At 34.1% G+C, this 12,900-nt stretch overlaps 3 protein-coding genes and 1 non-coding gene across 5 annotated transcripts; 1 reads left to right on the forward strand and 3 right to left on the reverse strand.

Annotated features, from left to right (window-relative positions):
• The first annotated feature begins 4,019 nt into the window (after positions 1-4,019).
• On the forward strand, positions 4,020-4,099 carry TRNAL-UAG (transfer RNA leucine (anticodon UAG)). The gene has a single exon. It is a non-coding gene; the product is annotated as a tRNA-Leu (tRNA).
• A 481-nt stretch (positions 4,100-4,580) lies between these two features.
• LOC130496681 (uncharacterized) lies at positions 4,581-5,701 on the reverse strand. Its single transcript, XM_056988972.1, has 4 exons — positions 5,593-5,701; positions 5,419-5,517; positions 5,238-5,315; positions 4,581-5,140 (listed from the first exon to the last, which is right to left on the reverse strand). The coding sequence occupies exons 1-4, from the start codon at positions 5,687-5,689 to the stop codon at positions 4,821-4,823; spliced, it is 594 nt and encodes a 197-aa protein (XP_056844952.1). The 5' UTR covers positions 5,690-5,701; the 3' UTR covers positions 4,581-4,820.
• A 1,194-nt stretch (positions 5,702-6,895) lies between these two features.
• On the reverse strand, positions 6,896-8,866 carry LOC130495628 (uncharacterized). Its single transcript, XM_056987048.1, has 6 exons — positions 8,741-8,866; positions 7,965-8,070; positions 7,761-7,880; positions 7,494-7,586; positions 7,297-7,416; positions 6,896-7,212 (listed from the first exon to the last, which is right to left on the reverse strand). Exons 1-6 carry the CDS (start codon positions 8,864-8,866, stop codon positions 6,896-6,898), a joined length of 882 nt encoding a protein of 293 aa, XP_056843028.1.
• On the reverse strand, positions 8,464-9,950 carry LOC108831175 (uncharacterized). Of its 2 annotated transcripts, none has more exons than XM_056988973.1 (5): positions 9,860-9,896; positions 9,638-9,743; positions 9,475-9,552; positions 9,204-9,359; positions 8,464-9,107 (listed from the first exon to the last, which is right to left on the reverse strand). In XM_056988973.1, the coding sequence occupies exons 2-5, from the start codon at positions 9,705-9,707 to the stop codon at positions 8,869-8,871; spliced, it is 543 nt and encodes a 180-aa protein (XP_056844953.1). In that variant the 5' UTR covers positions 9,708-9,743; positions 9,860-9,896; the 3' UTR covers positions 8,464-8,868. The 2 variants fall into 2 exon arrangements, with proteins under 2 accessions (XP_056844953.1, XP_018460238.1); XM_018604736.2 differs by having other exon boundaries at positions 8,466-9,107; positions 9,831-9,950.
• Between the last annotated feature and the right edge of the window lie 2,950 nt (positions 9,951-12,900).

Consider the following 12,900-nt stretch of genomic DNA (forward strand, 5'->3'; position numbering starts at 1 on the left):
CAACATATTTGTCTAGTTTGTTGTTAAAAAAAATGATTTTGAATTCAAATGTACAATACTTTTTTTTTCAGTTCTTATAATTTTTTTAAATAAATTTCTTTCAATATAAGCTATATCAAAAATTAGTCAACTAAAGAATCTATAAACAATTATTTACATAGCAATATAACATATTTATATATTAATTCAGTTTACATTTTGACATGCACGCCTGCACGAATTTGTATTTTTGTATATAAATTATTTATTACTGCCATATTTAAAATGAAAGTTTATTGCTATATTTTTAGGTTGCTACAAACCAACCCGGACCGAAAATGATCCAACTTGAACCTCCTACGACATTTATAATAATCGAATGATATTTATTTAATTTAAAAATCTAGGAGAAAAATATTGTGTATCACAAAAACATATATGATCAATTAGTGATTTCCTAAAATGTAGAAAGTTTAAATGGATTTGCTGATTTTATTTGGAAAAAAATAAAAATACAATCCAAGTTTCCAAACTATTTTTTTAACTACAATCCAAGTTTCCAAACAAACTTAATCTTTATAAATATTATCTAAGTAACCAAACACTCCAATTTTGTACTTGAGTTTTAATAATATAGATTCATAGAAACCCAATCAACATTTAGCCACAAGATTATTTACCTAATCAACATGTCAAATTATGTAACAACCCTTGTTGCTTTCCTTGTTCCATGTACATAACTTGACTAGATCTTTAGAAGTTACAAACAATGTTAAAGAATATAAAATCTGTTAGTTAAATATCACAAGAAACTAGATAAATGCTAACAACTCACGCATAAGAAGATGGACGTTGGTCTTAGCTAGAGACTTAGACTATTAATAATAATACATTAACAATGCAATTTATACATAAAATAATATTCAAAACCATTTAGTAAAAAGAAAAAATTCAAAACCAAAACTAGACCTCCATAAAAAACACTATATAAACCTTACATATACTAGAAACAAACACTATATAGACCTTACATATATATACTATAGTGAAAATGTGATTTCAGTTTTTGATATAACAAACGTCCCACATGACCATTTTCACCACTAACCAATCTCCTTATATCCGTTGTTGTGCAATCTTTGTCACATCTCGGAATTTACTATGCAAAAATAATATGATCAAAGCATTATAAGAGTGTTAAAACGAAATACACCACTCTTAATTAGTTCTACAAAAACAAAACTAAATACACCAATTTTGTTTATGACGAAAAAAGGACGAGCGTACAAAAACATATGACAAAAATAGATTATTACAACGGACAATGAGTGGGAAAATTGTCATTTAAATCACGAACTTTCAATTTGGTTGGAAAAAAACATGAAATTTTCCTTGGACAAAGCAAATATTGACAGGAAGTGTTAAAACTTTGCAAACCCATAAGCTATAATAGTCATTTTAAATTTTAATTTAGTTTGACTAAACCAAATTAACACGACTTTAACTCGGTTAACAGATTGATTAGACCATGACGTTAATTCGGCTAACAGATTGATTAGACGGGGTTAAACGCTGTCTCTAATCTCCGTTAAGTTCAAACGATGTCGTTTTCTTTTTTAAAATAGCATCTGAATGGAATCGAACCCATGACTGAAAACGAGCCCATTGGAAGGCAAACCACTAGACCACTTGCATTTTTTAACTTGAATGAATACTAATAGATATTATTATGAAACCTCAAAATCATCTTCTCCCATCCTAAATCCCTAAATGATGTTATAAATATTAAATCTTGTAAATAACCTAATAATTAAAAAATTTCGTTAGTATTATTAAAAATTAAAAATTATAATTATTATTAGTTTATTTATAATATTAAGTTTTTATATAATATTAAGTTTTATTTATAAGTATTATTAAAAATACTACTTATAAATAATTAAATGATACTAAATGATTTTTAATTATAGTTTTTAATTACTTATAATACTAAATGATTTTAAATTATAATTTTTAATAATACAAAATGATTTTTAATTATAATTTTTAATAATACAAAATTATTTTTAGTTTATAAATTTTAGCTATACTAAATGAATTTTATTTATACTAAATTATTGATAATACTAAATGATTTTTAATTATAATTTTTAATAGTACTTATAAATGACTTAATAGTTATTATAAGTTTTAATATTTTTAATAATGCTCACGAAATTTTAATAATTAATAAATTATTTACAATTTTTAATATTTGTAAAATTATTTCGGGATTTAGAATGAGAGAAGATGATTTGGAGGTTTCATAATAATATCTATTAGTATTCATTCAAGTTAAAAAAATGCAAATAGTTTGGCCTTCCGTCGAGTTCGCCTTGGATCACGGGTTCGATTCCAAAAATGGCGTTTAACACCGTCTAATCAATCCGTTATCCGAATTAATGTCGTGTTTAATTTGGTTTAGTCAAACTAAATTGAAGTTTAAAATAACTATTCAAACTAAGTTGGTGGTTTAAACGGTTCAATGGAAAGTTCGCGTTTTTTTAACTAAATTTGAAAATTAACGATTTAAATGATAATTTTATCGATAATGAATGAATGGGCTTAGTCATTAAGATTAATAGGTTCCATGTCCCAAAAGCCACGTAGATAGGAAGAGAGCGGCTTATCCAGAAAGTAAAATATTCATTTTGTGTTGCTGGTGAGATCATATAGGATTCTCTCAGAAGTATTCTCAACCGCTCACGTGTCACGTTTTCTCGATGGCATATTCTATCGCACCTTCGCATAATTGGAACTTCCTCAATTTCTTTTGTTTGTCGTTAGACCGTCCTCAACTCTACACAATTTCTTACTCTTAAATAGAATTTGAAGGAATACAATCTCTAATGTATTCCTATATTTTTATTTCTTAAAATAGAGAAACTCTATAATAAAGATGGAGTTTACTCATTCTTCTATAGTAGCAATCTCTATTTTAGAAGAAAAATTATAATAAAGATGAAATGAATTTGATTCTAAATGTTATTGTAGAGTCAAATACAAAGAAGTGTTGAAAATGCTATTGAAATAATCTAACTCTATTTTATCTTCTATTTCATTATGAAAGAAAAAATGAGACTATTCTATAAACACAATAATGATTTTATTTTTGGTTTATTATTCATTTTATTTTAAAATAGAATATAATTAGAGTAAACTTAACTTTATAATAGAATTATTCAATTTTGAAAAAAAAAATGGAGTGATAAGTTGAAGATGCTCGGTAATCATTATATGTAAAACATTTTTCACCTAACATTTAATTTTATACTAAATTTCTTTGCATAAAAATACAAATTTATTTATTTTTAAATTAAAAATTAAAAAATTATTTCTTTAATCTTCATTGACCATATATTTTTAAAATGGAGTTTGAAACCAAACTTCTTTCCAGAAAGATAGATGAATATTTAGGTGAAATTCAGTGTAGATCCCATTTTATTCATTTGTGATTATTATAATATTACTTCTATGCAATATTATATTATCAAACTTTAACAACTAATTTTAGTTCCAGACGGGAGAATCACTCATGATTATCATCTCTTCCAAGTTTTACTTTACCAAAAGACATTCATTTAAACTAATTGATTTTCGTCTTCTGTTTCACGTGTTCTTAACGGAATCATGAAACTTACTCGAAAAAGAAAAGAAAAGGAAGGCCAAAAGCAAAAAAAGGTTTATTTATTTGCCACTAATCAAACTTGGATCCGTAAGATAGAGACCATCTACAACTTAGCGTGGACCCTTTCTTCTTCTTCATCTTCTTATCACTCAAGCTCAGCCTCACTCTCTCATTAAGCCCACCTCAACATTCTCGATTCAAGAAGCCACTATCGATAACATCAGAGTTGCTTTCAAGGATAAGAGACTGACATCAAAACATCTCGTTGAGTTCTATCTCAAAGCAATCTCCAAACTCAACCCCATGCTCCATGCCATCATCGAGACGAACCCAGATGCATTAATCAATGCAAAAAAGAAGTGTTAATCAACATGACGGTTTGGCCGAGTGGTCTAAGGCGCCAGATTTAGGCTCTGGTCCGAAAGGGCGTGGGTTCAAATCCCACAGCCGTCAAATCCTTTTAATATTTTCATTCCTTTCAAAAAAAGGAAGAAATGTTTATGCGTTAATTGTGGCAATTGTAGACCTTCTTCTTTCTCCTGCAGCTTGTCTGTTTCTCCATCACCACCTCTCTTTTCATCCTTCCCAACTTCTTGACCATCTGATCTGTACTACTCTGAATCTTACGCAAAGTACTCAAATGCTGTGTTTTACTCTGAATCTGGTCCAAAGGATTCAAAAGCTGCTGCCAAAAGTCGTCTGCAAAAAGAAACCAACACACGTTAAGTTTGGGATTCAGATAAAGTCACAAAAAGAGAAACAGAGAGGAAAGTTGAGAGTAGTTTAGTTAATTCTCGTTGTTGTAATGGTTTGATGATATTAGTGTGGCTACTTGGGGTCATTTGTAATTTTGGATGATTGGCCTTCCCAAGTTATAGTGCCTATGTATGATGTGACATTCAAGTATTTAAATCAGAAAAGATCGGTTACAAACTACAACATTAACCGAATTATGAAAAAACTCCATTAGATTTAACTTGTTACATGTTTATCTCTTCTCAACAATACAATGTTTTTTTTTTAACTGCGTAGCTAGTACTAGTAGTAGCGTCTAGGATGGTAATAAGAAAGCAAGCAACATGTATGTGTCCTCCGCAATATGTTCTGGTAATCAAAAAACTATGCTAACATAAGAACTGTCCATTTGTAGATTCTGATCCTGCAGCTTCTCTGCTTATTCGTTGTCACCTCCCTCATTCTTCTGCATTTCTTCATCGTTACCTTCCTCTTTCTTCTGCAGTTCTTCATTGTTACCTTCATCTTTCTTCTGCAGCTTCTCTGTTTCTCCATCGCCACCTGCCTTTTCATTCTCCCCAAGTCGCTGTCTCTTGGAGGATCCCTCCGCAGCAGAAGGATGTGGTCCAAATTCATGACCATCAGTCAGTAGCTTGACCATCTGATCTGTATCACTCTGAATCTTACGCAAAGTACTCAAATGCTGTGTCTTACTCTGAATCTGGTCCAAAGTATTCAAAAGCTGCTGCCAAAAGTCGTCTGCAAAAAGAAACCAGCACACATTAATTAGGTTTGAGATTCAAATAAAAGACACAAAAAGAGAAACAAAGAGGAAAGTTGAGAGTAGTTTAGTTACTGGGGTAAGCTGGTGGTGGAGATAGACGTTGCTGCTCTTGCTCTCCCTGTATAGCTGAAGTTCCCTCTCGTGGCGAACCTAAGCAACAATCAGAAGATAACCAAAAAAAGACAAAACTCAAGACCAAAAAGAGAAGGATACTTGTGCGACAAGAAACGAGGTGTTTTTTCTATTTCCGTACTTGATGCAACGCGCTCACAGGTCCTTAGATTGCGCTCACGGGTCCTTTCATTGTGTAATATGAAGTAATCTGGATTGTTTCGTTCAAGGGCAGACCAAGCTACACAAAGATCAAGATTCGAATTACTCAAGGGTTACCAAATAGTTAATGATTTGGTGAGAGAAGAAGTTTTACCTTTCTTGATATCTTTACGTGTGAATTGATACCGAGTCTGTAGATATCTCAGTGTTTCATCCTTGCTCATGTAGTTACCAATGCAGTCCTTGACCATGAGATGAATCCGAATCTGAGAAAAGAAAAGAAGAAAGAGTTTGCTGCAATAATCAATCGTGGGAAAGGATTCATAAACCCTAGGAGATTCTTGGATGGATCAAATCTTACGTGTTTATGCATTTCCTCTTTCGGAGTACCGCCAGGGAAAGAAAGACCTGCCATTTTAGGAGAATGAATTGGCCTTCTTGGAGAAGAAAGAAAGAGAGAGAGAGCGAGAGAGCAACAATTAGTGAAAGTGGTTTAACGGAAAGGAGATGGAGAAAAGGGTTTAATTTGCTCGTTTGATTGATTATTTATGGACTTTTAAATAATCATCATTTAAAAAAAATAAAAATAATCATCATTTTGAGCCTTTTTAGACTACTGACTCATTAAACCTACCGTAAGTAGCAAGAAAGTAACTTTTATCTACGTTGACTAATATCAAACCTACATTAGTCTTTTAATACTAGTCTGTTAGACTGCTAATTCTGGGCCTTTTTAGTCCATTAATTCTTTTTGAGCTGATGTAAATAGCAGGGAAGTGACGTTTATCATTGGTAAGTGCTTCTACTTCTAGGTTCAGATTCCAGCTTTTTCCTATTGTACTGTCTTTACCCAGCAGCTGAAGGTGGGAAGCGGAAGGTATTCGCATAGAAAAGTACAGAAAATTTTATAATCTATTCATATATTCATATAGGTACATAATTATACTAATACTTCCCGAAATATCTTATACAAATATATACCTTCCTATGCTAGTAGAAGGCATGAGCCTAACTTGTTACATTGTTTAGTATATAATAATAGATATGCTCAACAAGTCTCTATGCTTCATGGTTCCTACTCATTAGATCATCATTTTAAAGGTTTTCTGCATGACAAACACTTGTGCTACTTCTTCTTTTTCGGCTATATTATGCCACACAACACAAATAGTCGATTGAATTTGATATAATGAATATATTTCTGTAACTTGTTTCATTTGACTCTTCTCAACAACACAAAAGCCTCGAGAGAGCCCAGCAAGTAAACAAAAAAAATTGCTCCCCAATGTCTTTTTTTTTTAAACTGCGTCTAGAATGACAATAAGAAAATAAGCATCATACCAACATGTATGTGTCCCTCTGTTATACTCTGGTAATAGAAAACTATGCTAATGTAAGAACTGTCTTCCATGCGATTATTTGGCATTTTGTAGATTATATTCCTGCAGCTTCTCTGGTTATACAGTGCCACATCCCTCATTCTTCTGCAGCTCTTCATCGCTACCTTCCTCTTTCTCCTGCACTTCTTCACCGTTACCTTCATCTTTCTTCTGCTGCTTCTCTTCTTCTTCTTTTTTACCTCTCTCTTCTGCCTCCTCAGCTCGCTGTCTCTTTAGTGATCCCGCAGTAGAAGGATATGGTCCAAATCCATGTACATCGGTCACTAGTTTGACAAGCTGCTCTGTATTACTATGAATCTGACCCAAAGTATCCAAATGCTGCGTATTACTCTGAATCTGGCCCAAGGTATTCATAACCCGCTGCCAAAAGTTATCTGTAAAAAGAAGCCAACACACAATATGAGATTCAAGAAAGGCGCAAAAAAGAGAGGAAAGTTAGAGAGTATTTGTTTAATCACTGGGATAAACTGGCTGCTGCTGAGGAGCTTGAATTTTTTGGTTCTCTATCGCATTAGCATTAGCATAAGCAGCATCTTCTTGTGGTGATGCAACAGGAACATTCAAATCAGGCAACAAAGCTAACAACACAAGCAAAGACAATGTCAACAAACAGTATTGGGTGAGAAACTCAAAGAACAAGGAAACGTTTAGTTACTGCGAGAAGTAGGAGGAGGAGGAGATAGACGGTGTTCTGGCTTTGTCCCAAGCGGTTTACGTCTCCTTGCTGAAGTTACCTCTTGTGGTGAAGCTACGCAACAATCACAAGAGAAATAAGAAAAAAAAATAAACTCAAACCCAGTTCGGTTTCCTTTGTTTTACACTCTTCTTGGATGACTAAACCAGTAGCAAGACCAAAAATTTTTTTTATAAAAACAAAAGGAAACTTGCGCGTCAAGAAAAGATTAGGGTTCTGTTTGCGTACGTTGTGCAACGGGGGGAGGGATTCTTGCATTGCGCTCACGGATCCTTGCATCGCGCTCACGGATCCTTGCATTGTATGCTATGAATAAATCTGGATTCGTACTTTGAAGACGATTCCAAACTAGAAAAAAAAAAATTAAAGATTCGAATTATCGAAGGTTTTTGCATCCCATTTAATGATTCGGAGAGACGAAGTTTTACTTACCTCTGTTGGTATCTTGAAGTGGGATTAGATACTCATTCTGTACAAATCTCATAGTATCTTCCTTGGTCATGTTCCTTTCAATGCAGTCCTGGACGATGTCACAATACTGAAACAGAGCTATGAAAGAAGAAAGAGTTTGCTTTTATCAATCGTCGTAAAGGATTCATGAACCCTAAGAGATACTCGGATCGATCAAATCTTACGTAATCAGGTAGACCATCCATTCTCTGAAACTTTCACGGGTCAAGAAGAAGACTCGATCTGAAATGGCGTTCTTGGAGAAGAAAGAAAGCGAGAGTCTGAGAAACACAAGATAGAGAGACGGAGAGCGCGAAACTAATCTGCTCATATGATTGATTATTTATGGACCTGTTAATATTATTTTGGGCCTTTTTATGTTTGGCCCATATGCTCTTATTAGGCTGACACATTATTTATTCACTAAACCTACAGTACCTAGCAAGATGATTTATTTTTTGAATGAAACATAGATGTTGGTCTAAGACTAACAAGACCAAAGCCTCAACAAAACCAGCAAGAAACATAAAATTTCTTCTCCCCAATGTTTAAGCATCATACCAACATGTCTGGCAATAGCTAACAGTAGTTTCTATGATGACAATAAGAAAGTAAGAAATCAAACCAACATGTATGTGTCGTCCTCTGCAATATGTTCTGTTAATCAAAAAAACTACGCTAATGTAACAACTGTCAATGCGTTTATTGTGACCTTTATAGGTTCTGATCATGCAGCTTCTCTGCTTATTGATTGTCACCTCTCTGATTCTTCTGCAGTTCTTCATTGTCCCCTTCGTCTTTCTTCTGCAGTCCTTCATTGTCACCTTCCTTATTCTTCTGCAGTTCTTCATCGTTACCTTCCTCTTTCTTTTCTGCTTCTTCATTGTCACCTTCCTCTTTCTCCATGATCTGCTGATTCATTGCCACCTTTCTCATTCTCCTGCAGTTTCTCTCCTTTTTCATTTTCACCTCTCTCTTCATTCTCACCAACTCGCTTTCTCTTCAAGGATCCCGTAGCAGGAGGATGTGGACAAAATCCATGACCATCAGACAGTAGTTTGAGCATCTGTTCTGTAGTACTCTGAATCTGACCCAAAGCATTCAAAACCTGCTGACAAAAATCGTCTGCAAAGAGAAGCCAACACACACACAAGGTTTGAAATTCAGGAAAGGAACAATGAAACAAACAGAGGGAAACATTGAGAGTAGTAGTCTAATTACTGGGAACAACTGGCTGCCGCAGAGTGGTTTGAACGTTTTGGTTCTCTATAGCATTAGCAGCTCTGGAAGGTCCCGCTGGACTAGGATGAACAGCATTAGCTTCTTGTGGTGATGCAGCAGCAGCGTATCTCTGGACATTCGAAGAATTCCACAATGCTATAAACAGAAGCAAAGACAACGCCAACAAAAAACATCAAAGGTTTGAGATTCAGGAAAGCGCAGAGGGGAAAGTTGAAATTTGAAACTTGTGTGACAAGAAAAGATATTCTACGTTGTGCCTTGCGCTCACGGATCTTTGCATTGTATGCTATGAATAAATCTGGATTCGTCCTTTCAAGATGATTCCAAACTGGACAAAATAAATATAAGTGTTTGAATTTATTGAAGGCTTTTTAATCATACTTATTTAATGATTCGGTGAGAAGTTAGCTTACCTCTGTTGGTATCATAAAGTGGGATTAGATACTTATCACGCACATAACTCAAAATTTCAGCCTTGCTCATGTTGTTGTCAATGCAGTCCTCGAATATGACACAAAACTGAAACAGAGCAAAGAAAGAAGAAAGTGATTGCTTTAAATTCAATTGTCCGAAAGGATTCTTGAACCCTAAGGGATCAAATCTTACGCGTTCATGGATTTTCTGACTCTCAGAACCTAGAGGAAGAGGAAGACCTGCCATTTTCCGAAATTTTCACAGGTCAAGAACCTCTCTCTCTGCGATCTATATTGGTGTTCTTGGAGAAAAGAAATATATAGAAGTTATCTAAGATCCTAGATATTACAAATGGCTATCTTAGATATGTACATATCTTTACTTTTTGTTGTTATCTCTAGAATATACTCCCTACAATATCTCTTTCTCCAAATATCTATTCTGTTATATTATCAATTTATCATCTTATTCTCTTACTATATTGGTTGATTCAGATCCCTAATATTCTATAAGGACTGTGGACCTGTAGTAACATTTTTTTCAAAACGTATGATTTCTATTTCTTTCAAATAGCAAACACTGCTATCACTATCAATCTCCAAGAGACTGCGCATCCAATAATGTCCATTGGAAGTTGTCTAAGGCCAAGAGATGGCCATACATACAATCCAGAAGACCTCAGGGCAAAGGAAGGCTTGGCTAAATAAGTCTCTAGGCCTCATAGTTCCTACTCACTAGATCTCTTTTTTTGCATCACAAAAAACTCGTGCCTCTTTTTTTTGGGGGGGTTATATTTGCCACAAAAAGTAGTAAATGGATTGAAGTTTGATAGAATGAATATATGTTCTTTTACTTTACATGTTTATCTCTCCTGAACATATGTTCCTGAACTTGTTACAGGTTTTGTCTATTCTCCACACTACAAAGTATCCAGAGAGCTCAGCAAAAAAAAAAACAGTAAAACAATTTCCCCAGTGTTTCTTTAACAGTAGCTAATAGAAGTGTCTAGGCTGACAATTAAAAAAAAAAGAGTAAGTATTATACCAACATGCATGTGTCTCTGAAATATTTTCTGGTAATAAAGAAAAACTACGCTATCCATATGCGTTTATTGTTGCGGTTATAGATTCTTATCCTGCAGAATCTCTCCTTCTCCATCTTCCTTTTTCTCCTGCAGCATCTCTTTCTTCTGCTTCTTCTCTGCTTTTTCACTCTTACCTCTCCCTTCTGCCTTCTCAGTTCGCTGTCTCTTTAACGAGACCGCAGCAGAATGATGTGATCCAAATCCATGAACATCAGTCAGTAGTCTGACTATCTGTTCTGTATTGCTCTGAATCTGATTCAAAGTATCCAAAATTCGCTGACAAATCTCTGCTGCAAAATGAAGCCAACACGTAAGAACACAAATAAGGTTTGGGAAAATTGAAACTTAAAACTTGTTTGACAAGAAAAGATATGTGTGTTCTATTTGCGTACGTTGTGGATTGCGCTCACGGATCCTTTCATAGTATGATATGAATAAATCTGGATTTGTCCTTTCAAGATGATTCCAAACTGGAAATATAAAAGATCTGAATTATTTTTATAATCAGACAGACCAATTAATGGTTCGATGAGAAGGAGTTTACCTACGTTGGCATGTTCATACGGGATTAGATACTTATCCCATAGATGTCTCACAGTTTCACCCTTGCTCATGTTATTTTCAATGCATTCCTCAACTATGTCACAAAACTGAAACAGAGCACAGAAAAAAAAAAGTGATTGCTTTAATCAATCTGTCATAGTAAAGGATTCATGAACCCTTAAGAGATTCTTTAATTCTTGGATCCATCAAATCTTTTTTTTTTTTTTGTAAACTGGATCCATCAAATCTTACGTAATCAGAAAGAAATGCCATTTTCTGAAACTTTCACAGGTCAAGAAACCTCTCGCTCTGCGATTTATACTGCCTTCTTGGAGAAGAGAAAGATAAATAAGTCATCTAGGATTCTAGATATCACAATGTATATAAATTTTATTTTTTGATGTCATAATATCTTGGATATATGTACATATATTACTGTCTGTTGTTATCTCTAGAATATACTCCTACAATATCTCTTCTATAAATATCTTTTTTTTTTTAAACACATTTTTTTTCGAACCACTCTTCAATAAATATCTATTTTGGTTAAGATCAATGAAATATATTATCATCTTATTCCCTTTCTATATGGTATCATACCCATAATATCCTAATTCCTAACGACTGTGGTAGCCATATTTTTCAAGAACAATATTGTCGCGTGTAGCTTAGTGATTATGTTGTTTGCTGACAAAAAAAAAAAGATCTGAATATAGCTGAAAAACTAAAAGAAATGGATTGGATTGATCTTTGTAAGAATGATGAAGCCTGGAAGTTGTCTAATAGATAATCCAGAAATTGTGAAAAGCTTGGCTCAATAAATCTATAAGCCTCATAGTTCCTACTCATTAGAGCATCTGTTTTTGGTCTTTTTGCATCACAAAAACTTGTGCTCCAATTTTTTTGGTTATATTTTGCCACAAAAAAATGTAAATGGATTGAAGTTTGATAGAATGAAAATATGTCCTTAAACTTGTTACATGTTTATCTGTCCTCAACAACACAAAGCCTCGAGATAGCCCAACAAGTAAGCTGAAAAAATTGCTCCCCAATGTTTTCTAAACTGCGTAGCTAGTAGTAAGCAACATGTAGAGACTCTCTGCAATATGTTCTTGTAATAAAAAAACTATGCTAATATAAGAACAGTCAATGCGTTTATTGTGGCAATTGTAGACTCTGATCATGCTTCTTCTTCGTTCTCTTCATCGTTACCTTCCTCTTTCTCCTGCGGCTTCTCTGCTTCTCCATCTTCACCTCCCTCATTCTTTATGCTGGTACTCTGCTTCTTCATCATCACCTTCCTCTTTCTCCTGAAGCCTGCCACCTCTCTCTTCTGCCTTCTCAACTCGCTGTCTCTTGGAGGATCCCGCAGCAGAAGGACGTGGTCCAAATCCATGACCATCAGTCAGTAGTTTGAGAATCTGTTCTGTAGTACTCTGAATCTAACACAAAGTATTCAAAACCCGCTGCCGTAAATCGTCTGCAAATAGAAGCAAACAAACACAGAATGTTTAAAATTCAGGAAAGTCACAATGTAAGGTTCTCTGCGTCTCTGTTATTACCTCTCACTGGTTCATTCTCAACTCGCTGTCCAAATGCATTTCCATCAATCATTACTTTTAGCATGTCTTGAAT

The sequence above is a fragment of the Raphanus sativus genome, chromosome 6, assembly GCF_000801105.2.
Source record: "Raphanus sativus cultivar WK10039 chromosome 6, ASM80110v3, whole genome shotgun sequence".
Lineage (NCBI taxonomy): Eukaryota > Viridiplantae > Streptophyta > Magnoliopsida > Brassicales > Brassicaceae > Raphanus > Raphanus sativus.